This window comes from Peromyscus californicus, unplaced genomic scaffold (assembly GCF_007827085.1).
Source record: "Peromyscus californicus insignis strain IS unplaced genomic scaffold, ASM782708v3 Scaffold_22__1_contigs__length_63687245, whole genome shotgun sequence".
Classification (NCBI taxonomy): domain Eukaryota; kingdom Metazoa; phylum Chordata; class Mammalia; order Rodentia; family Cricetidae; genus Peromyscus; species Peromyscus californicus.
In genome coordinates this window covers 45,612,776-45,638,337 of record NW_026294525.1, presented here as the reverse complement: position 1 = coordinate 45,638,337, position 25,562 = coordinate 45,612,776, and the positions used below count along the sequence as shown (strand labels likewise).

At 42.2% G+C, this 25,562-nt stretch overlaps 1 protein-coding gene across 2 annotated transcripts in view; it reads right to left on the bottom strand.

Annotated features, from left to right (window-relative positions):
• Ros1 (ROS proto-oncogene 1, receptor tyrosine kinase) overlaps nt 1–25,186 on the bottom strand; it is a 127,613-nt gene extending 102,427 nt beyond the window's left edge. For both annotated transcript variants that reach the window (XM_052751345.1, XM_052751344.1), the window contains exons 1-6: nt 24,902–25,186; nt 14,208–14,252; nt 8,783–8,842; nt 7,335–7,361; nt 2,686–2,746; nt 938–1,086 (exon numbers count right to left, since the gene is read on the bottom strand). In XM_052751345.1, the coding sequence (XP_052607305.1) occupies nt 938–1,086; nt 2,686–2,746; nt 7,335–7,361; nt 8,783–8,842; nt 14,208–14,252; nt 24,902–25,024 (465 nt within the window). In that variant the 5' untranslated portion in view covers nt 25,025–25,186. The remainder of the gene's footprint in view (nt 1–937; nt 1,087–2,685; nt 2,747–7,334; nt 7,362–8,782; nt 8,843–14,207; nt 14,253–24,901) is intronic.
• Nucleotides 25,187–25,562: the final 376 nt, after the last annotated feature.

The window sequence follows — 25,562 nt, the reverse complement described above, 5'->3', positions numbered from 1 at the left end:
TCATAAAGGGTTTCCAGAGTAGCAGAGATTACGGTTCACTTACTCCAGCCACTGTGCTCAATCGTTGCTAGAACACATTAATGTCAATAAGTCATTTTCTCTCTCCACAAGAGATATTCCCCAAACACCCAGTGGAAGCTTGAAACTCCAGCTAGTACCAAACCTTACATATAAGCACCATAATACCAATCCTGTGACAGTCAATTCAATAGCGTTAATAGAGGCTGTCTAATAGATGATTGGCGTATACCGTGTGGATACACTAAACGGAAGGATGATTGACTTTCCAATGAGCTAGAGCAAGATGACCTGATACTTCATCACGTTCCTCAGAATCATGTGATTTAAAACTTCCATTTCGCCGGGCGGTGGTGGCGCACGCCTTTAATCCCAGCACTCGGGAGGCAGAGCCAGGCGGATCTCTGTGAGTTCGAGGCCAGCCTGGTCTCCAAAGCGAGTTCCAGGAAAGGCGCAAAGCTACACAGAGAAACCCTGTCTCAAAAAAAAAAAAAAAAAAAAAAAAAAAAAACAAAATAGAAAAAAAAAAAAAAAAAAAAAAACTTCCATTTCATTTTAGTGGTGGTGGTGGCTTTGATGGGTTAAGTTTGGTTTGGTTTGGTTTGGTTTTCAGGCAGGGTTTATTTTGTAGTTCATGCTAGCATGGAGCTTCCTATATAGCCCACACTGGCCTCAAACTCATAATCCTCCTGCCTCAGCCCACCTAGTAATGAGATTACAGCCCTGTGCTGCCACAACTGGCTTCAATCTTTTATTTTTTTAAATACTTTTCCATCTGAAAATTGTAAATAATATTTGAGCACAGGTGACAGAAACTTGGGAAACAGAAACCACAGGTAAGAGGAGCAGGATATCTTGGAGTTTTGAATAATCTGGGGACAAAATGTCTTTGTTTAGATAAGAAAGTAGCTTAGCATACCTCTGTGTAAGTCCAGCTTCCTGGAAGCTGGTCATATTTCCACTGGATGATGTATTTTACTCCAGAGATGTTGGCAGGGTTCCACCGTAACGTCACGCTGTGACTCCCAATGGAGGACGCAAAGGGCGCTGTGGGGAGCTCCGTTCTTTCTGGAGAGGAAACCACATTTCAGTCACTATTCATTCTCCGGATGGTTGTGGCTGCTTTGTCTAGGCTTCTCCTGCTACATAACACACCTGAGCAATGAATTATATTCAGCGTAGTCTATTTTTATCACAGGGGGACAGCACAGTAGTCTGAGACTGAAACGCAGAGTATTGTTTTGTTTGTTTTGTTTCTTTTGTTTACGAGACACTCAAGTGCAGAGCATGTTAGGACAGCAAGCGACACTCTCCTCCCAATTTCCAACAGCCACTGGGAGTAAGGAGCCAGCCTCTGAGAGAAGAATAACCGCTTACAGAGGCGCCAGGAAACTCAGTCTGCCAAAACCCCCCAGCCGGAGGAGATTCTGGGGAATCTGCTGGGAACAGCCACTAACATCCAGACTGAGTAGTCAAAGTGCTGGCCCTTCAGACATCACTGAGGAATCAGTGCATTAGGATAAAACCACTTACTCAAACACACCCAGCCTAGTCTCCAATTCGGCCAAGGGAGCTGCCTACCCATTCCAAATCCAACCCTGGGAGGCATAGCTTCTAAACCCTCACAAATCCCGACCGCCCTTTTCTGAGCTGCCATGTACACAGGAAGCTCTTTACTGAACAACTATTCGCTGAACAATGTACTTCACATAAAGTAAATTATTCTGATACCCTCAGCTCATCAAAACAGCAGCCCTCCTCGACATGGAGTCTGTTCAGGATGTAGTGCCCCCCTCATTTGGGTTCACAGGGATTGGGCCAGGCATGTAGTGAATCAGTAGAATGCTTGCCTAGCAAGCCCGAGATGCTGGGATTTGACCCCAAGAACCACATGAAACTGAATGCAATGGTGCATCCCAGTATTCCCAGGAGAATAGAAATAGAAACAGGAGGATCAAGAGTTCGAGGTCTTCCCTGGTTACATATCAAATTCAAGATTTTGAGCTGGTGAGAGCCTGTCTTAAAATAGATAGATAAATAGATAGATAGATAGATAGATAGATAGATAGATAGATAGATAGATAGATAGATATGCCGGGCGGTGGTGGCGCATGCCTGTAATCCCAGCACTCGGGAGGCAGAGGCAGGTGGATCTCTGTGAGTTCGAGGCCAGCCTGGTCTACAGAGCTAGTCCAGGACAGGCTCCAAAGCTACAGAGAAACCCTGTCTCGAAAAACCAATATATATATTTACTGACCTTGAAGACAAAAGGTCAGTCATGTTTCACATTTCCTGTGTTTTATCTAGAGTCTAGTGGCTCTTCATCAGCATGGCCTTAGTATTTGAAACTACATAGATAGATAGATAGATAGATAGATAGATAGATAGATAGATAGATAGATAGATGGATAGACAGATAGATAGACAGATAGATAGAAAGATATACACAAATGTTAGCAGAAGTAGTTTTTGGTTTTTGAGACAGGATGCCACTCTGCAGTCCAGGCTGACCTTGAACTCACTGCGAGAGCCACACTAGTCTCATATACAAATATTTTCAATGCTATTGAGATAGAGGAGTGTGGGTGCTGTGAGAGGGCCTCCCTTATCTTTTCACAAGTCCCCAGCGGCAGAGATTACTTGATGACGTCAGCGGTGTTTTCTTACCCAGCACTTCCTCCTCATAGGTACCCTCTGCAGCTCTGCAGCCAACCTCACAGGACTCCCTCTGTGGAAGACAAGTGGCATGAGTCAGTGCGGCCTCAGAGCTGTTTTTCCTGATAAGCTTCAGAACTCCAATCTGGAACCTAAATGCCTTATCTATCTTTATAAGTGGGGCGTGGTAGCATCTGCCTGTCATCCTAGCCCTTTCCAGGTAGAAGCAGGAATTCAAGGCCATCCTTAAAAGTCGGGGGCATCCTGAGCTACGTAAGAACCTGTCTCTCCAGCCTGGCATACAGAGTCAGTTTTCAGTTCAGTCAGGGCTGTACACAGAAAAACCCTGTCTAGAAAAACAAAACAAAACAAAACAAACAAACAAACAAAAAACTGGAGAGCGAGAAAGAGCACAAATATTTAAAGCACACAGCAGTTCTGGCGGGTTTTAGTGATTTCCAAAATCCTGCCATCATCGACACAATGTGATTTAGAACATTTTCTTCATGCCATGAAGAAACCCTGCAGGGTGCCCTTGCACATTTCAATTTCTTCCATTTCATTTTCCTTAAAGTGACTTGATTGACTGAATTCATTCCATGGCTTTGTCATTCTATAGTCTGAAAAAACGCTGAAAGCTAAATAGTTCACCTTATTTTTACCATCTTGGTTAAAATTTTGATGAGCTAGAAACCTAAAATTCCAGCCCAAGATAAATGCATTGGATTATTTGTTGTGTTTTTCCCCACTTTCCTTGGAATTAAAAACTGACCACAAATTATACAAGAGCCAAACATTCTAATGAATATCTTCGTGCCAATGCTGACTTTTGAGATCTACAACACTAGACACCTTATCTCATGAAAGCAAGAAACAGAGTACATATTTGAGGACGGAAACCCAAACTGCCCTCAGCTCCTAACAGGTGCATCGCCCTTAGCTCCAACGAAAAGAAACCCCTGGGGAGAGAGCACACATCGTAAAACTCCAGTGAGGCTGAGTTCGGTCTCCCTGATGTCCTTGAGTTTATGATTGCAATCCCAGGAACAGCCAGCTGTCAGTCTCGGGATGATGGTAGGAACCATGGCACAATGCATCTGCCTGGGAAAGAAGAGCTGTAACATGCAAATATTAACTTGGAGATGTTTGAGCTGTGCCCTGAGAGGAAGTAGAGCCTGATAAGCCTGGGTTTGCTCAGTTAAGGATTAATTCCAGTACCGTGGTTTGGGCTTGGGATTGTTTAACTTAAAGGTTCAGGAACATGTCACATCCTCTTGGGAAATTTGAATCAAGCTCATTTAGCCTCTCGACCCCCCTGAGGAGAAGATACAAACCAAGAGGCAACAAAAGCATGGCATAAATGAAGGTGTTTCTTCCAAGAAACAAAGACTTTGTTTAGAAATATATATATTACTTGAAAATATAGGCCATTCTGGAAAAACAAGAAAGAAAATTGTGGCCCTGTTTTTCCTGGTTCGCCCCCCCCCCCCCCGCCCCAGGGGAAATACAGAATAAACTTTCTATCAGTCTGAGAGTTTAAAATTATCTCAAATGGAGACAAGGCTGTCATCTATGCTGCCCCATTCATGAAGGCAAGGCAACATCGAACTTTAAATGAGAGCATCCTGCATTTCCCAGGCCTAAGGCACCGGGGGAGAACATAGAGGTGGTTATATCAAAGCAGTTCACAGAAACTGAACCAGAAGCTTCTAGATGGAACATTTATACTGTTTATTCCAGGACACCTGACTGCCAACACTTCTCTGCCCAGGGGGTCCAATCTATCTGTCGTCTTTGAATCTATCCTCACTACCATTTTCTCACAGTATTGAGACCATCTTTATTACCTCTTGGCTTCCTGGACTGGCTCATGGGCTGCCTGTATCTTTCCTAATTTTCTTAACACAAGAAAGAAACACCCTCCAACGTCCATATGAATCACAACAGTCTTTCCTAAACGATCTTTCGTTCATTGAAGAATATTGGGCCAGTACTGGAGAGGCAGGAGGATCTCTGTGAGTTTGAGGCCAGCCCAGTCTACAGAGCAAGTTCCAGGCCAAGCTCCAAAGCTACGTAGAGAACCCTGACTCGAGAAGAAAAGAAAAGGAGATTATTGAATTTCTCTTTTGTCCTGAGTCTTGTTCTCAGCTACAAGAACATGGCAGCAAACACGGTAGGTTAGTTCCTTACTTTTGTGGAACTTACATTGTCTTAGAAGGGGATGTAAAATAAATGAGTGACAAGTTTAAAACAAAGACCTCACATAATGAGGAGTGTGTGACTGAGTGTGGTGGTGCCAGTCTGTGGCAAGAGGGTCAAAGTCGTGGGGTGTGCCGAGGAGATTTCCTTTAGTGTGATCAGCTGGAACAGTACAGAGGTGACACTCAGTCAGGACTTGAGCAGTTAGCAGGAGCAGGGCTCCTACAGCATGCCATCGTCTTCAACAGTAATCGGAAGCCACAAAGAGGCATCTGGAAATAGGAGAGTGTGCTTTTACCCTCCATCAAAAGGCTACGATGTTACGCTAGATCAGTCTGTGTCTTAAATGATCAGGAATGTTGCAGCTCACTCATCATCATCATTTTCTAGGTTCTGTTTTACCAAGTCATCATTTCTAAGCTCTTCCTCCAAAGACCACAGAGCACAGAGCTCCCAGGCACCCATGGGTGGAAACATCCATGGTGAAGGTGCTTAATTCCTGAAAGGTATGGGTAACTGAGTTCAAATGCTCACGGAGAGAATCACATTATGTAAGCACAGACCACCAGGCTACACGATGATTGACAAGCGAGACTCCTTGTTTTTCCTGACTGGCTATTTCCTTTTAAGGGCTGTGATTTAAGAGTAATCTTTGCTTTAATCATATAACGGGGTTCTGAGGAGATTTAGTTTTTCCATATCATCAGGGGAGATTCTCAATTGTTCATCTTTAGGGCAAATTTCTCACTGTTTCATGTCAACCAAATGCTACCTCGACCCACCGGCAGGGAAAAATCCCTGCTATGCATCATAGCCACAGACTATCAAATATTTAATGCCCTAATGCATAGTTTTGCTTCCTGTTAAAGAGGGAAATCTTCAAGCTTTGTTCACGGATGACCACGCACAGCCTGCCCCAGGCCAGGTAACATAGCTTCAGTTCTGGTTTCAAGGCATCTAAATAGAGCATAGCCAAGCTCATTATTGTTTTGTTTGTTTGTTTGTTTGTTTACTGGGTGAGGAGGCTCAAGGATGAAGATCAGACACCAGCTTCAGGGGTCAGTCTCTCCTTTTACCATTGGGCTGCCTGGTATCAAACTCAGAGCATCAGGTTTGGCAGCAGGCTCCTTTACTTATTAAGCCATCTTGTCATCCCATAGCCAGGTTTTAAAACTGAAAGATAATAACATTTCTTCACAAATAAGCAGGGGGAAATGTGATTCAGAGTGTTGGCAAAAGATTTTGGTGGATAAAAGGGTTCTCTTTGGGGGGCTGGTTTTGTTCCGTTCCAGTTTTATCTTTGGATAAACGCTGTAGTCCAGGCTGGCCTCAAACTTGTGATCCCCCTGTCTCTGCCTCCTACATGTTTGGAATGTTCACCACCACACACCTCTCACGTAATGGGATGTAAATGGCAGAGCACCCTGCGTTTGGAGAAAGAAAACGCAATCACAGCAAGATGGCTGGCTTGAGGAGCTTGTGGCCAAGCTGACAAGTTGAGTTCTGTCCCCAGATCCCACTTGGTGGAAGGAAGAAATGACTCCTGAAGTCAGTTGTCCTCTGACTTACACACACGAGCGTGAGCACCTCCACCTACCCAACACAAACGCAAAGTAAACAAGTAAAGGTAATAACAAAGAAAATGCTCTCGGCGGGGATATCCCAGAATGCACCCTTCTCTTCTTTCCTCCCTGTCAGACTCAGCCTCCCAGGACAGGAAATTACAAGCTTCTAAAGTTTCAGTCTGACCTTGTACTCCGGTTATACATTTCTATAGATTTTTGCATATTCAGACAACTGAGAAGCAAGAGTATATGTAATTGCATCTTAACTAAATGTGTAGATACTCTTGTTTTGTCTTTTTCATAAGAAATATACCATAAAATCTATTTAAACTGAACGTGGTGGCACAGGCCTGTAACAGCACTTGGCAGTAGACGCAGGAGGACCAGAAGTTCAAAGTTATCCTTAGCTACAGAGAGTGTTTGAGTCCAGTGTAGTATACATGAGATACTGTCCCAAAAAGAAGGAAGAGAGGAAGAGGGGAAGTGAGATATTCCTACAACACTTATATTGTATTAACTATTAAAAATGAAATATAGATGATATAAAGTATAAAGGATATAAGGATGTGCATAGGTCATATGCATATACTACCGCATTTTCAATGAAAGATTTGAATATGCAAGTTTGTAAATTTTAGGTGTTCCTGAAACCTATCCACCTTGGACACTGAAGGATAATTGTTTATGTATATATGTGAATTTGTATGTATGTACATACATATTAATAAAGACATATATACACATAGATACATCAAACAGCAAATGTCTGTGCTCAAATGAGGTTAGACCCTCATTTATGACTGAGAATTTCTTCATCTTTCTTTAATAGCCTTTTAAAGGTTATTAATACACACTTAGGCTTGATTACATCTTTTTTGCAAGTGATTATGAACTCACCTCACAAATGGTGGCATACGTATCATTCTGCACAGAAAAGAAAAGAACAGTTACTTAACATCTTGAAAGTTGCAGGTAACTTTAGTGAGTCAGCTGTGCATTTCCTCCAACTGAATTTTTTCCACTACTGATAATCAACAATAAGACAAATGGGTAGCAGCTCATGTGAGCATGGCGGCCTATGCCTGTAATCCCAGCATTTGGAAGCTGATGCAGGAGGGCCTCAAATTCAAGAGCATATAGAGACCCTGTCTCTAAGTAAATAAATAAAGAGTTAAATCCATACATATCCATTGCATGAATGGCTTAAAAATTATGATATTTGCATCACTAGGAAAATAGTAAAGTGGGTTGTCTACTGGAAAATCTCAGTAAACTGTGAGGTAGCCTGTAATGGACAAGGCTAGGGGATTTCACAAGCTCAAGGGAGACGAACTGAAATGGAAACCACTAGAAGCTCTAACTAGCAAAGGCCAGCAATTTCCTCTGCCCACATTGGTCGCTTCCTGTATGGTTGCCTGGCAACAAATGGTCTTCCCACTCATGCGCTCAGCAAGAATTAGTACCTGCTTTGTGCCCGACCCTGGTCAGTGGAGCAGACACGGTCTAGAAAAGCTGAAGTGCTTCATGCCCTGTAGGAATCTACATAGTGACACTAATGATATTAAATACATAACTAGACAAATAATTAAGTTGCTGTTTGTAATGGTATGTAAGAATAAATCCGTCCAGATGACAAACACTCCTCCTTTTGCAAAATTCCATTCTATAATGTACACAGCCACAAATGGGAATGAGCATAAACAACTTTTTTAACTGAGGTCTACAAGGCAAAAAAAAATTATGAAGGTGAATTATATGAAGAATTAGCTGGGTTTTGTTTTTTTTTTTTTTTTTTGGTTTTTTCGAGACAGGGTTTCGCTGTGTAGCTTTGTGCCTTTTCTGGAACTCACTCTGTAGCCCAAGCTGGCCTCGAACTCACAGAGATCCACCTGCCTCTGCCTCCCAAGTGCTGGGATTAAAGGCGTGCGCCACCACCACCCGGCTGAATTAGCTTTTTTTAATAGAAACTCATGACGTTTGTATCCCAAGCTGGTTCAAACACTAAGTCATCTCTGCTTCTGTCTCTGGAGTGACCGGATCATAGTTATGGGTTGCCAAACCCAACTTTAGCATCCTCAAATTAACGTCATTGTTATAATTTAGCTCGTTATCAGGAAAAGATATTAGGGAGGTAAGTTGTGGTTCAGTTGATAGATCGCTAGCCAAGGTTCAACCCCCCAGTTCCACATAAACTGATGAAGTGGTTCATGACTGTAATCCCAGCACTTCAGGCAGAGCAGGAAGATCAGAAACTCAAGGTCATCCTCAGCTACATATGAGTTTGAGGCCAGCCTGGGCTACATTAGGCCCCATCTCAAAGACGTGTAACAAGAATTAATACTTACACACTTTAGAGCACAGCTTTCCTGATCTACAGAGTTCCAAAACTGACATCCTTGCATGCACTGCAAGAGATAATAAGACACGGCTGTGAATGGAGAAATGTGAGGGGTTTTGTTACTTGAAAACTCACAGTGACGAAAAGTAGCACCTTGTGTTTTAGAAATACAAATCTATTGACCAAGATAAGCCCCCTGAGATATCAGAGTGGAGCTTCTAATCAGAGCTGCACCTCTACAGACAGACCAGGGCACAGCGTGGCTCACTGCAAGCTGGCAGGACTGCAAAGTGGAAAGATGACACCCCAAGAGCACCCAATACCCTGTCTGCTGGAAAGATAGCAGCCAGTGAAGTCCAGGACAGCAAGACGCCAAGCGTATCATGGGTCTCCAGCTGTCCTCATACAAGGACAAGCAAGACTCACAACCAGGGCTTACAACCAGATAGAATGTCAAACCTAGCAGGTAGACCATTTTTGAATCTGCTGACTTCTGGCTGCTTTTACCCCAAAGCTGCCCTCAAATGTCCTCCCACAGCTGTCCGGGTCTCCTGCTGGACCCATGGCCGATGGCTCCTGCTTCATCTGTGCCTGTCACTATCTTGACCATTCCACGTGCTGATAATGCCCATAACTGTGTCTGGCTTGCTAACAAGCTCCTTGTAGACATGCACTCCCGCCTCAGACATGGGCACCTGAGTCACTACAGGTTCAGCTTGTGACACACCGAATCCCTCATACCAGCACATTCTCCCATCTGTACGCTTGAGTGGCCTAAGCCAAGGGCCCAGGAACATTTTCTTTCTCTAACTCCTCACTCTCATCCCATAAACAAACATCCCCAAATCCTACTAACCCACCTGGTCATTAGCCAAGTTCTCTCTGGCTCCCTGCTCATGGCCTCAGCTGTCTGATATGTCCTTCACAACTTGCCAAATGCTCAAATGCCTCTTTGGAGAGTTCTTTTTAAAAACCGAATGTGGGCCCAGCATGGTAACATAGGACTTTAATCCCAGCGTATCAAGCTCAGGTCATCAGGCTTTACCTGTGGATCCATCCCTCCTGGCTGAACATAGTTTCTTTTTTTTTTTTTCTTTTAGGTTTCTGAGAGAGGGTTTCTCTGTGTAGCCTTGGCTGTCCTGGAACTTACTCTGTAGACCAGACTGGCCTTGAACTCAGAGATCCACCTGCCTCTCCCTCCCGAGTGCTGGGACTAAAGGGATGCACCACCACCTCCCAGCTTGAACAGCTTCTTAAACTATGGGTCATAATCTCCCCTGACTGGGGGGGGGGGGGGGTCAGGGGGTCATGAAAAAAATGGCAACAGTAAAAGATTTTTTTTTTTATTCCAGAGCTGAGGACCGAACCCAGGGTCTTGCACTTGCTAGGCAAGGGCTCAACCACTGAGCTAAATCCCCAACCCCGAGTAAAAGATTTTTAAGTGCTCAAAAATTAATTCAGAATCGTATGTGTAATGAATCCGAGGTATTTCTAGAAGCGCTTACCTATGTTGCACTTCATGACTTCCCTGTAGCCTCAGTTCTAAGCCCGTGACATGAACACTTTACAATGTGTGTGAGGATACGTCACACATCAGTGAATGCTCCCTGACACAACTCAGCCCAGATTTGGAGATATTACAATATGAATCTCAGTGGGGTTTTTTTAGTTATATATGCAAAGTTTTCTGTTCTCATAGAAACATAATAATTTAATTTTTAAAAAGTAACTTTTATTATTTTCTTTCATTATTCCTGTCTGAATGAAAAGGGCTAGTCAGTCGGTGGTGGCGCATGCCTTTAATCCCAGCACTCAGGAGGCAGAGACAGGCAGATCTCTGTGAGTTCGAGGCCAGCCTGGTCTACAAAGCGAGTTCCAGGATAGCCAGGGCTACACAGAGAAACCCTGTCTCAAAAAACAAAACAAAACAATCTCCCCAGGAAGGGGAATTAAAAGATATCTCCTAGGTAGATTGGGGGTGGGTGGGAATGGGAAGATGAAGAATTGGGCTAGAGGGTGGATAGAGGGGGAGAATACTGAAGAAGATGATTAGAAAGTGGGGAGTATTTTTCAGGGCCAAGTAGAAACGTGGTACAAGGGAAACTCCCAGGAATCTACAAGGATGACACCAGCTAAGACTCCTAGCAACAGTGGACACATAGCCTGAACTAGCCATCTACTATGATCAGACTGGTGACTACCCCAATTGTCATCAGGAAGCCTTCATCCAGTAACTGATGGAAATAGTAGCAGAGACCCAACAAATATTAGACTGAGCTCAGGAAATCCTGCTGAAGAGAGGGAGAAAAGATTGTAGGAGCCAGAGGGGTCAAGGACATCTCCAGAAAACCCACAGAGAAAACTAACCTGCGCTTATAGGAATTCACAGAGTCTGAACAAACAGCCAGGGAACCTGCATGGGCCTGACCTAGGTCCTCTACATATCTGTGACAGTTGTGTAGCTTGGTCTAGCCGTAGGACTCCTAACGATGGGAGCAAGGGCTGTCCTTAATGCTTTGGCTGGCTCTTGAGAACCTATTCCTCATACTGGATTTCCTTAATACAAGGGGAGGTGTTCAGTCTTACTGCAACTTGATATGCCGTGCTTTGTTGATACACATGGGAGGCCTGCCCCTCTCTGAACAGAAACAGAGGAGTGGATTGCGATGGTGGGGGCAGAAGGGAGGTGGGGGAAAGGAATGGGAGGAGAGGAGGAAGGGGAAACTGTGGTCATGAAATAAAATAGGAAGAAAGAAAAAAAGAAAAAAGAAAAGGGCCCTCATCGGTTCATATACTTGAATACTTGGTCCCCAGTTGATGGAACTATTTGGGAAGGACTAAGAAGTGTGGCCTTGCTGGAGAAGGTTAGCTCTCTCTGCTTTGTGATTGTGTCTCAAGACATGTGCTCTCAGCCATTGATCCAATGCCATTCCTGCCGGCTACCATGCTCCCCAGCATGACGGTCATGGATTCTAGCCCTCTCAATTTGTAAGTTTCAAATAAGCTCTTTCTTCTATAAGTTGCTTTTGGCTGTGGTATCTTATCACAGCAATAGAAAAATCACTAGAATAATACTCCAACACAGAAGTAGCAAATGGGTATATCTCTGGATTACACCGTGTTAAAATTCTTGATTTTAAAAGCTGATGTTTGAGCACTTGTGCAGTAGTGGTACTGCTATTGTGGAGATAACCAACTGTTTTCTAATTGGATTTAAGGCTCACTCCAGAGGAAGTCTGTCATTGTAAACCTGGTCAAAAACCCCTGGTGGGAGACATGACAGGCCTTATAAGGGAACTGAACACTGTTGGTTTGCTAAATTGACATAATTTCAAACTGCCTTTATAAATATTTGTGTTTATATCCACAGGCAAAAGTGGCTCTCAGCCTTAACCACAGAAGACTCTTTTTCCAGTCAACAGTGAATACAGAGATTCATAGCTGACCGATAGGCTAAAGAATACATGACAGATGGATGCTCAACCCTGAACAAGACATTTATACCATCTCCTCTAAGGCTCAGGAAACATTGTAGAACACTGGTGGAAGAAATGTAAGGGCCAGAAGATAGGAAAGAGGTCTTCAAAACACCCTATGTCTGAGTAAGACACACAGCCTTTGGAATCATGAACTCAAAGAGGTTAAAAGATCCCAATCCTAAATTTACACAAGAATGGGTCCACTAACAGACATGGATAGAGGAGAGCTCTCTCACTGCTGAATTATTTGCTAATGAGATTCATGGAGAAGGAAGTCATTGCCTTCAGTTTTTTCCCCATCCGAGACTCCACCAGTTTCTAATGGGTAGTTCCAACCCAATAGTCATGTATATATGGTCTTATTTACACTAAATGGGTCACAAAACCAAACCAAAAGTCTTGAGTCTAGAAAAAGAAATTGTTAGGACTAAGTGGGAATTTATAGAGATGAGAGGGAATGAAAAGGGAGAAGAGGAAATAATCAGATGCATTATACACATGTACGTAATTGTCAAAAAACAAAATTTTTCTAAATTTGGTCTTTGAATTCTGACTTGGGATTAGGAAAGAATTTCTAACCATTTCTGAAATGTCCCTAAATATATTTCTACCATTTTATATTACATATTTATGCAAAGAAGTGTTTGAGCATAAACAATTATAAAATTAAAATATCTGTCAGCTCTGGATAATGTTAAAAGTGTAGTACCAAATACTTAGCTAAAGGGCCAGAGAAATGGTTCAATGGTTGGGAGCATTTGCTGCTCTTGCTGAAGACACGGGTTCAGTTCCCAGCACCCTCTTACAGGAGTTACTTTTTTCCTTCCACCATACTAGTCTTAGGAATTTAACTCAGGTGGTCAGGCCAGTGGCCAGCACCTTTTCCCACTCAGCCATCTCCAATTCAGACTTATGTCATTGTCCCATAGACACCTGAGATTGTATGAAAGCTCCTCAGAGGAAAAAGGGCCTCAAGTGGGGATAGAAATCTCTTCCTCTTTCAGTCTGAAGGCCTTGCAGGGAAATGAAGTGAACTTTGACCCTGTGCGTCCCCTTAAATGTTCCACCATAACAACAGTATTGTGTTTTCTGTTCATTGTTTTATGTATGTGTCTCAAAAGTTTACAGTTCCTTCAAACACAGGCCTCAGTTATAAACCTCTTCTGCTGAAGTTGTTGGAAAGAAAATGGACCCCATAGGGAGTGGCACTATTAGGAGGTGTGGTTTTTTCAGAGTTAGGAGTGGCCCTGAAGGAGGAAGTGTGTCACCGTGGGAGTGGACTTTGAGGTCTCCTTTGCTCAAGCTATGCTCAGTGTGACACACAATTGCTTCTGCTGCCCATGGATCAAGATGTAGAGCTCTCGCCCCTTTCTCCAGCACCCTGTCTGCCTGCATGCCACCTGCCATGACCATAATAGACTAAACCTCTGAAACCAGAAGCTAGTCCTAATTAAATGTTTTCCTTTATAAGAGTTGCTGTGGTCTTGGTGTCTCTTCACAGCGACAGAAACCATAACGAAGACATCTGCCTAGCCCAGTGCCTGCCACATATGTATGTTAAGGCAGTAAACATTTGTTGAATAATTGAATATACATGCAGAAAAGTAATAAAAACCACAAAACATAATTGCTGAAACAACAAAATTATATAGCCCAACCTTCTCAGACAGCACACTATAAAATACTAAGTCATAATCCCAAATCACCCAGCTGTGTAGGCAAAAATCATGGGTTTATATTAGTCCTTTTGCTTTTTCTACTTTAAATATTTCATTTTTAATAAATTCTATTATTCAGACGTCTCATTATTTTCAAAAGACCTTCTTTCACCAAAGATGAGTAGATGAGATTTTATTTAGGAATTACTCTTATTGTAATAAAACAGACCAATAATCCTTTCTTTTTTAATCCACACAAACTGTAGAGTTCTTGACAATAGAAATAATTACTCACCACCTCACTCAGATTGTATGGCGTGCCAGTGTCAAGCTGTCTGCCCTGAAATGAAGAAGGAACAATACACATCATCAATCCCATCAGTACCCCAGCAGTGGACCATTACACCTTTTTTTTTTTTTTTTTTTTTTTGTAAGCTTCCTGGAACTGAGTTCTTCCTCATTTTTTGCTGACTGTAGAGTGACTTGCCAAGTGTTTTCAAGTCATTTAATCTGTCAGGAGGCTGGACAAAGGACTGATGCAAACTATGTATGCCAGGGCCTGGGAATTCTGCAGCCTCTACAAGGGCAGGGGTGACAGTATGGACGTGTAAGGATGACCGAACAGAATCTACGGACAAATTAAATTGACCTGTGCATGAGGCAACTAATCCACACAAAGGTCTCCTGAATTAGAAAAGAACTATTTTCAGTTTTCCCCCCTTTTCTTTCCAATTACTCAGTAACTAAGGGGAAACATACAAATTTGGAACATCATATTTAATAAAATATAAATTCTCTCTTTAGTTCTCACATATTTGAAATTTTTTTTGGGGGGGGGGTTTCGAGACAGGATTTCTCTGTGTAGCTTTGCGCCTTTCCTGGATCTCACTCTGTAGACCAGGCTGGCCTCGAACTCACGGAGATCCACCTGCCTCTGCCTCCCAAGTGCTGGGATTAATGGCGTGTGCCACCACCGCCCGGCCATATTTGAAATTTTTAAGATGGCATTTATGGAGCTAGTGGTGGGTTCTCAACCTGTGGGCTGTGACCTGTTTCAGGGGTTGAATAAGACTATCCTGCATATCAGATATTTGCATTATGATTCATAACAATAGCAAAATGCAGTTATGAAGTAGCAACAAAAATAATTTATGTGGTTGGGGGTCACCACAACATGAGGAACTATGTTAAAGGGTTGCAGCATTAAGAAGGTTGAAAACCACCGGACTAGAGAGATGTCTCTGCAGTTAAGAGCATTCATTGGCTCTTCCAGAAGACATGGGGTTCAATTCTGAGTATTCACAACCATCTGTAACTCCAGTTCCTGGAAATCTGACACCCTCTTCTGGCCTCTGCAGGCACAAGGTGTGAACATGGTGCAAAGATATGTAGGCAGAACACTCATACACATAAAAAATAAGATAAAAATTGTTTTAAAAATTGAAAAGAAGGTATCTGTTGTGGCTAGAGAGACAACTCATTGGTTAGGAGTGCCTCCTATGCAGAGGACCTGAGTTTAGTTCCCAGCACCCACATCAGGCTTCTCACTACCACCTAAAACTCCATCCTCAGGGGATCTAATACCTTCTGGCCTCCACAGATACCTGCACCCACATGCAGACACCCACACCGAGACTTTCACACACATGCAAATACTTTTAAATGACAAATATATTTTTATGGTTTTTATTTCCTTTTGTTTTGTCATTCTGGTTTGGGAAACAGGGTCTCATGTGGCGCAGGATGGCCCTCCAACTTGCTATGTAATCTAGGATGACACAAGAGTACAGTGGCTCAGAATGTGATTGAGTTAATTAGTTTTTGTTTTTGTCTTGTTCTGTTTTGTTTTTCTCAGTGCTGAGAATCAGATCCAGAGGCTCCTGTATGCTAGGCAAGCACTTAGAGTTTTCTGTGGTTGGTTGGATGGAGTTAAGAATTGGGTTTTTTGTTTGTTTGTTTGTTTGTTTTGTTGTTGATGGTGTTTTAAGAAAAATAAAATAAATCGGAAGGGGAGTCTATAAATTTCTCATTTATCTGGTCATTGTTTGAACAGAGTCCTTTATCTATAGGAAGATAATAAAGAATGGCCGTACTGGGCCTGTGATGCTCAGGTCAGTGATATCACATCAATATGAATTACTTTCATTCATCCTCTACTCTGCTGACTGATTAAAACCATAGGCACAGGAAACCCACATGTGCATTTCTAGCACTGGTTGGTCCTGATAAGAACCTCCATTATTTGGTTTGACTTGGTTTTGTCTGGTCTAGTGAAACAGTATTCTCTACGTACCCTAGGCTGGTCTAGACCCTTCAGTCCAATTGCCTCTCACCTCCTGAGTCCAGAGATAGAGGTTTGCAACATCCTGTCTACCTAGACCCTCCCCTTAAGAGTTTGCTGAAGGGGAAAGCTCACAAGGCTGCAATCCAAAACAAATAACTACAGGCAACTAAGGAATGCTGAGAGTGGAAAGAAACAGTCTTCCCCAGGGAAGAGCACACCATTTGTTACCCAATACCAAATGGTCAGCCTTAAAAACATATGACTACAAGTAACACTGTATGAGTTGAGCAGAGCTGTATCTCTGTATTTATGAATATCCATAATGTTTATATATATGTATATATACATATATATCAACAATAAAGGGGCAAAAGGACATATATTTGAAAGAGAACAGAAGGTGGGGGTACATGGGAAGCTTTGGAGGAGAGAAGGGAAAGAGAAAATGATGTAATTATATTATAACCTCAAGAAATATTTAAAAAGAATAAAGAGTTTTCTAAGATGGGTGTGGTTACACATACCCTTGATACCAGCACTCAGGAGGCAGTGGCAGGTAGATCTCTATGAGTGTGAGGCCAGCCTGGTCTACGTAGTAGGTTCCAGGCCAACCAAGACTATACTGAGACCCTATCTCAAAACTCAAAACAAAAATAAAAGGTTTATTGATATGAAACACTGAGTTACAGATGTAACCCATAGAGCAAGGGACATAGTGTCCATTCTTGGCTTCCAGTTCTATAAACAAGATATGTCACAGGAAATGACAAAAAAAAAGTCCCAAGAAGGATGGAAATGTGGTTTAAGCATCCAGTGTGGCCTCTGAATGGGCAATACTGTCACAGGAGATAGCCCGTTACGAAGCTAATGGTATACCCGCTCCTTCCCATGCATTTCAGACTTCATTTAATCCCCAGGACCCACAGGACAGAAGAAGAGAAATGGCTCCTGCAGGCTGTCTTCTTTCCCCCCACATGTGCCACGACGTGCATGTATGCACACACACACTGAAACACTCACATACACATGAGTACATACATAAGTAAATGCAATGTTCTTTTGATTCTAAGTGCCTCCATGAGCTGAGCAAACTCAGACGAGCAACTTGACCTTGCACTGAAGACACCAGAAACAGAATGAACGAAACCTTCAGAGGGAGAAGGTGGGAGAAGCAAGGAACAGGGCAGAGGTGAATCAGAGAGAGCCCAGAGAAACAGTGCAGAAAATAGGTGAAGCCGAAAGCTGGTTTAGAAAGACCAACAATATTGACAGCCTTTTGGTGTGTTGCCAAGAAGCAGAGAGATAAGACACAGTACCGAGATCAGAAATGAATGTAGAACCACCACAGCTGCTTGTACAGAGACACCAATGATTCCGAGAGAGAGCATCGTGAACAATCCTACATGAACAAGCTGGATAACTGAGAAAAAATGGACACATTCCTAGAAAGGCAAACCATCAAGACTGAAGCACGGGAAGAAAGAAATCTGAATGGACCTATATAGAACAAGGAAGAATATGGAGTCACTAATAAAAATGTTCAAAGAACTTGAGAAAAACTGACCCCTGGTCCTGATGTTGTCTCTGACAGTTTCTGCAAATCTCTAAAGTTGTTTCCCAGACCCTCCTCACGGGCTTCCAGACACAGAAGAGAGGCATCTCCTAACTTTGATAAGGGCATCATGGTTAACCTTGTTTGCCAACTTGATTGTATCTGGAGCTTCTAGGTGGATTTTTGTGGGTGTTTCCAGGAAGGACAACCTGGGGGGGGGATCTTCCCACAGGATTCGTGGCACCTTCAGGTGGAGGCCCAGATACAAAGAGGTTGCAGAGCTTCCAGGCCGTCAGTGCTAGGTTGGAATGACTGAAGCATCTAGCTCCTAGACTCAGCAGTTACCCAGTTCTCAACCTCTCTATCATGCAGATGACCACTTTGGACTACTCAGTTTATAATGAATAAGCCAGTGCATAATATATGCATATGTGTATAGATATATACATATACACATACATATACAGTCTACTGGTTTTTTTTTTCCCTTAGAGAACCTTGACTGATAAAGGGGGTCAGCATTACTCTGTTTTATGTTAAATCTCAAGAAACTGTCTTAACAATTCTACAAAATATGTACTATTACTAATCCTGTTTTACAGCCAAGACTCAGTTTCAAGAAGCAGGAAAGCTGTGATCTTTGTGAACACACAAAAGTGCTCTCTGCACTTTGGACCTTCAGCACTCCCTGCAAAGCTCCAGTGAGTCATCTACCTCCAACACACGAATCTGGTCCCACATCACAGACACTCTTAACCCAACACCTACTCGTTGGCACAAGCTTTGTCTATCCCAGCACCGGAGCTGGAACTAATTGAATTCTTAACTTCCTCCCTCAGAAACGGAACCAAGGAGAATGGTCTGCATTTCAACTCATTTTAACATCGATTTGCTCCTTGAGAGAAATGCTTGACTTAGTATTTCTCATTTCACATAAAAGAAGGAAAATACTTAATCCGAAAGCCAGTTATACAGCTTCATACCCATAACCCCAGCATCCAGGTATCTAAGACAAGGGGAATTACTTGAAATCCCAGGCCAGAGAAGGAGACCCTGACTCAAAAAAATAAATAAATAAATAAAATTAAACCAACCCCTCCCCTCCACAAAAAAGGAAGGAATAACCAAAACAGATTCAACTCATAACATTCTGAGAAGATTCAAATACTGTACTTGTATAATACAATTTTTATGTTTTTACGTATTAATTAAAAAATAAGGATGGGGCGTGACTCAGTGGTACAGCACTAGCCTGCCATATGCAAGGTTCTGGGTTCAACCACAGCACTGCCACATAAAAGCACAGAAATTTAAATGTTTAAGAATTTTAAAGGGCTGGAAAGATGGGTCCGTGGTTTAGAGCATTTATTACTCTTGCAGAGGACCTGGGTTCAATTCCCAGCATCACGTAGTAGGTCACAACCATCTGTAACTCCAGTTCATGGGGTCTGATATCGCGGAGCACCAAGCACACACGTAATACACAGATATATAAAAAATATTTAAGCCAAGTGTGGTGACTCCTGTCTTTAATCTTAGCACTTGGGAAACAGAGGCTGGTGTATCTCTGTGAGTTTGAAGCCAGTCTGGTCTACAAAGAGAGTTCCAGAACATCCAGAGCTACACAGAGAAGCCCTGTCTTGAAAACAAAAACAAACAAACAAAAAATTAGAAAAAGTTACAATTCAGTGCCAGCTCTTAGGAATCTCTCCTTGACATGTGCAAACTTGCTATATGCAGCCTTCCACAGACTCATGATTAGTTATGCAATAATCTCAAGTAAGTTTCTTGATGTGCAGAGCTAACAAATATCCCTTACGATATTTATTAATAAATTTTTTCTGGAAAGTTACAAATTACATCCTAATCTATAATGAATGCTAACCCCAGCTTATCCACAACTTTATTAACCATGAACTTTTTTTTCATAAATATTCATATCTTTACCAAGCTGATAGCAGAAATAAATGATCGGTTTTCCTTGCCAGTTCTGTGCTCGGTCTGAGGTCGATTATTATCACACGCATTTTAGCAGTTCATAAATTTTTTTCCTTTAATTTTATTACATTTAGTGGAGGGGGTTGAGCATGTCCAGGACACATGTGGCGGTCAGAGAACAACTTACAAGAGGAGGTTCTCTCCTACCAGTGGACTGAACCTAGGGATTGAACCCAGGTCACTAGGCCTGGCTGAGAGCATCTTTTCCCACTGAGCGGTCTTACCAGCCCTAATGTTCTTTTTGTGGTTATTCATATTCTTATTCTTTTTTTTTTTTTTTTGGTTTTTCGAGACAGGGTTTCTCTGTGTAGCTTTGCGCCTCTCCTGGAACTCACTTGGTAGCCCAGGCTGGCCTCGAACTCACAGAGATCCGCCTGGCCCTGCCTCCCGAGTGCTGGAAGTAAAGGCGTGCACCACCACCACCGCCCGGCCATATTCTTATTCTAAGTGCTTTTATTTATGTCCAAGTTAATTAATTTAATGTGTTGCTTGTAATATCTTTTTCCCACATTGAAACTCTCTTTGTATCATTTCTGTTTATTTTCCTAATAAACAGAATAATTGAAGTTTAAAATAGTTAAATTGTTAGGGAGTCTGGGTTTGTTTTAGCTTTTTTTTAAGCCTGGGTTTCCCTGTGTAGCCCTGGCTGTCCTGGAACTAGCTCTGAGGACCAGGCTGACCTCAAACTCAGAGATCCACCTGCCTCTGCCTCCCGAGTGCTAGGATTAAAAGTGTGCACCACCGGCCGGGCGGTGGTGGCGCACGCCTTTAATCCCAGCACTCGGGAGGCAGAGCCAGGCGGATCTCTGTGAGTTCGAGGCCAGCCTGGGCTACCAAGTGAGTTCCAGGAGAGGTGCAAAGCTACACAGAGAAACCCTGTCTCGAAAAACCAATAAAAAAAAAAAAAAAAAAAGTGTGCACCACCACCACCTGACCTAGGCTCTTCTCTTTTAAGATTTATTTATTTTATTATGTGCATATGAATGTTTTGCCTGCATGTGATTATGTGTACCATGTGCATGCCTGTTGGATCCCCTAGATCTAGGACTACAGATGGTTGTGAACCCGGGTCCTCTGCAAGAACAAATGCTCTTAACCTCAAGCCACCTCTCTAGCCCCTATTTTAGGCTTTTCAAGGCATTTCCACTCCTGGATTTTTGGCATATTCCCCCGTAAATTTGGCTACTATTTTAACGAAACAGAGTCATTGGTTGGTTGGTTTTGGTTTTGTTTTTTTTTTTTTTAATGTGCTTTGGTTTTTGTTATTTAACTGCTTATATTTCAATCATACCCTTTGTGTATAATAGCTCCTAGAAATTATTTGAACCTGATGGTAATGGAGGGATTATTTTTTTAAGTGCATGGTACCTTATGTCTCAATAGATAGATAGATAGATAGATAGATAGATAGATAGATAGATAGATAGATAGATACACTGCTTTTTTTAAGCTCATGGAACCTTATGTCTCAATAGATAGATAGATAGATAGATAGATAGATAGATAGATAGATAGATAGATAGATAGATAGATACATTGTCTTTTAAAATTGCTTAAAGACCCTGTCTCAAAAACAACAAAGAATGGACTTCCGTCTTAATGGAATCTTAACTTACTCCCTGTGTACATAGTTTTAGATCTGGATTATTTTCCATTTTATGGCCAGTCTGTTTCTACAAGAAAATAGACCATGTAAATTTCTAGATGTTTGCACAGAATTGGGGTATTAGGGTTTTACTCCAATATCTTATTAGGATTTGTCTTTATCATTTTAAATTATGAGGTGGGGGGAATTGGAGTGTGCGCTTGAGTACAGGCACCTCAGAGGCTAGAGGCATCGGATCTCTGGAGCTGGAGTTGCAGGTGGTTGTGAGCCACCCAATCTGGGGACTAGGAAACAAGCTTGGGACCTCTGCAAGAACAGTGCACACTGTTAGCCATTCAGGGGTCCCTCCAGCACCCACCTGACCCAGCTATCTGTTGTTGTTGTTGTTGTTGTTGTTGTTGTTATTGTTGCTGCTGTTGCTGTTGTTAACGTCATATGTTGACACACAAAAAGGTACTGATATTTGCAGATGATTTTTTTTAAACAGGACAGCCTCCTGAGCCCCATCTTTTCTAACCGTCTTTCCATTGGCTCCTTTGGAACCTTACAAGTACATTTTAAACTACATTGTCATTATTCTCTAACTTGTCAAAACGATGAAACTGCGACGATACAATACTTGAGTAACTTTTAACTGTCTAGTGATCAAAACTTTGACATTTCAGCAAACTGCAACTTCTGTGAGGCGGCTGGCCACATAATTGCCTTCCTTGAGTTTCCAGCTGCAGCCACTGCAGAACTGCGGACAGACGGACGGACGCACAGATCCCCAGGGACTCTGCTGACTAGAACTGACAGTGGTAAGGGAGCACTTCTGGATGTAGTCCTCAGTTGCTAAACTGTTGCTAAAGCTGAGAAAACGGTAACGAAACTAAGTCTTTAATTTGCTGCTGTACCCTCAGGATCTACAGCAAAATGCACTTCCATAAATTATTCACTATGAATCTTTGGGGTTTTGTTTGTTTGTTTCTGTTATATAAACCATCTCACAATACTAATGGTATGAGAGCATTCAGTACTTTTTTTTTCTGCAGCACACAGCATCTAGAATTCAAGCACAAGGCCATTAGTATACTGAGCTCACACATAGACTCCCTCAGTCGATGTGAAATGCCCCTGCTCAGCACAGAACTCAAGCTTGTGCTTTCTCCAGCAATTGTAACATTCTCTTCTGTGGTTTACTTGCTGTCATCCCTGTCCATCTCACTCCATGGCCCAGGATATCCTGGAGCTCACTCTGTAGCCCAGGTTGGCTTCAAACCTGTACCGATTCTGTATCTGCTGGGGTTATAGCCATGAATCACCATGCTTGACTTAATCCTAATATTCTTTTACTCAAGAATGTCTTTCATGCTTCAATGAAAAAGAAAATGCCTCGCTATCAACCACCCATCAAAATCTGGAAATCAAAGCTGTTCATCCCAGCAAATGTCCACATTCAAAAGGACAGTAGGGAATAACAAGGTGGGTATCTCACGTCGCAGTGGCCACATTCAGTTGCCCATCCACCTGCGGCAGCCCCTCCCAAACCAGTGTGGGAGGCCCAGCTCAGAACACTTTTATTGCACTTACTGGTCAAACCAGCAGACTGTGTCTCTTGCAATTGCCACCTCAGGGGCTGCGCCCTCCTCTGTAGGTGGTGAACGGAAGGCAGCTCAACAAAGGACCCGACTGTCATCTGTGTGAGCTGCCAAACCCCGAGGGCATGGAGCCCACACACAGAGAACAGTAAGGAGAGCTGGTCACCAAATGAAGACTGTAGTTTGGAAAACAATGAACATCGGGTTCAAAAGGAAGGACGGGAACAACTTTTAAAGATGTTAAAGAGCTTATTTCCAAAGAATCTCAGGATATAAAGGGAAATTCATAATATAATGTGAAGCAAAATGATTGTGTGTAAAATTATACACACACACACACACACACACGTATGTTTAAGCCAGTCATAGTGGCTTTCTCCCATAATTCTAACCTCGACAAACTGAGACATGAGAATTGCCATGAGTGTGAGGTCAACATCAACTCAATATATGTATACATGTGTGCACACACACACACATACATATACCAAGATCTATTTGAGAAAAATACCGAAAGAAAAATAATCATGGTTAACAGTGGAATCTCGTTCTTTTCTCTTTATCATATAAACAGTGTGATATGTACAGATAGATATAAACATAAGCTGCAACATATCCATATACTTATCAGAAAAAATAAAAGAAATCTCTTTTAGGGCAGGAAACTACAGTCTCCTCCATCTCCTGTAGCCCAGGCTGGCTCACTCCTGGTCCTCCTACCTTGCTCTCCCTCACAATCTGTGACTTCCACACTATTTCTAAGTTTGTATTATAACCACAGAAGCAAAAGCAAACATTTCTGCATCGAAGGCAGGAAGATCTTGGCAAAGATTTCTGTAAACTATTTTTGAAATGCTTCTATCTACAGTTAGCCTAAGCAATGATTTACTGCTTTACGTGAATTCAAACGTAAGTGTGTAACACACCCTTTTCTAATCTACCAGAGAACTCTACCTCCAATGTGCTAACGTAAGAATGAGTACAGTGTTTGACACTCGGTTACTTATAATAAAGCTACAAAATGCCATACCTAGCCTGTCATTAAGCAATCATGCTATTTTTTTATTTAATTTTTTGTTTCTTGATTTTTGTTTGTTTGTTTGTTTTTTGTTTTCTGGAAAGAGCTTCTCCGTATAGCCCTGACTGTCCTGGAATTCACTTTATAAACCAGGCTGACCTCAAACTCACAGAAATCCACCCGCCTCTGCCTTCTGAGTGCTGGGATTAAAGGGGTGCACCACCAGCACCTGGCTATATTATTTAATCTTTAGAGAGGAAGAATGCATCTCTTTCCAGCTACAGCATTTGGTTTTTCAAGTTAACTTATAAATACAAAAGTTAACTTGAAAGAAAGCTAGTGGCTATTGTAAGCACAACTAGGCCACTATTGAAATGATATCATATAATACATGGAAAAAGACAACAATACGAAAGAAAAAGTTTTTCATGTCAAAACTGATAAGTCAAACCTGACAAGTGCATACGTAGAAATAAAGAGACACACATAGCCTGGTCGCTTGACACAAAATGTTGTACCCAGCTTCTGGCCCTGCTCCCTAGTCAGCAGTCCATCCACAGTACCACCCCTGTTAACTGGGAACTGGAAAGTTTACAGTGTGTCAAAGGCCTAGTTTATATTTTAAACAAATATTAATGATTTTATAATAGATTGATAAGTTGAATATTTTACAGTTTGTAAAACCTGATTCTGTTTAAAGACTCTTTTACCCAATCCTTGAATTCCTCAAAAAAAATCTAGAGAGTGATAGCAAATGAATAAAATATCTTGCATATATTTTGAAATTATATATTCTTCTACCTTCAGGGAAAAAAATAAACCAAGAAGCAGAATTCTTTGCTACCTTCTCATGAAAAAAAAGGGGTGTCCTGAGGAGAAAACGAACCTCAGCTACAAACGAGATCGTGTTGTAGTCCCTGCAAACACAAGCATCAGGTGGGTGACACTTACCAGGTTAGTTACGCAGGACGTTAGGCAGCTGCTCAGAACCGTACACTGCACCACAGAAATCCATACGCAGCCAAGGATCACGGCATTGACAGGTGCTGGGGTGAGCCGGTGGAGGCTCTTCATCCCTCATCCAGGCTGGCTTCCTATACGGCTGCTGTCCTCATGTCTCCATCTTGCTAGAGGAATTCTTTGGGCTTCATCACTTCTGTTGCGAGAGTGACTAGCGGGTTATCTGTTTCCTTTTGCAAGGTTAGAGTATCTTTCCCTCTTAAAAGAATATTGAGACCAGTTAGTTTAGACCTTTGGCTCTTAGATAGCTCAGAACATCACAGCGTGGCTACTTTATACTTTAGCTTAATGCCCATAATGAAAGGCATTTGCTGGCTAAAGGTTAGGTCTTAGGAGAGCTCTCCACATGCAAAGCAAACAGTGGAATTGCAGATTGCATTCAGGCGAGTCCGGCCACACAAACTTGACCCAGAATGCTTAGGTTGGTCAGTCGCTGTACTTCTTTGAGGTTGGCTGAGCTATACAGGAAATTGGGTTTTGATTGTGCATGCTTGGCAAACCGTAGCTTATAACAAATATCTTAAAAACTGGAAGCTTCAATAGTAAGTAATGAGATAGAGGAGAAAATAGGAATACTTTGAAACCAAACACG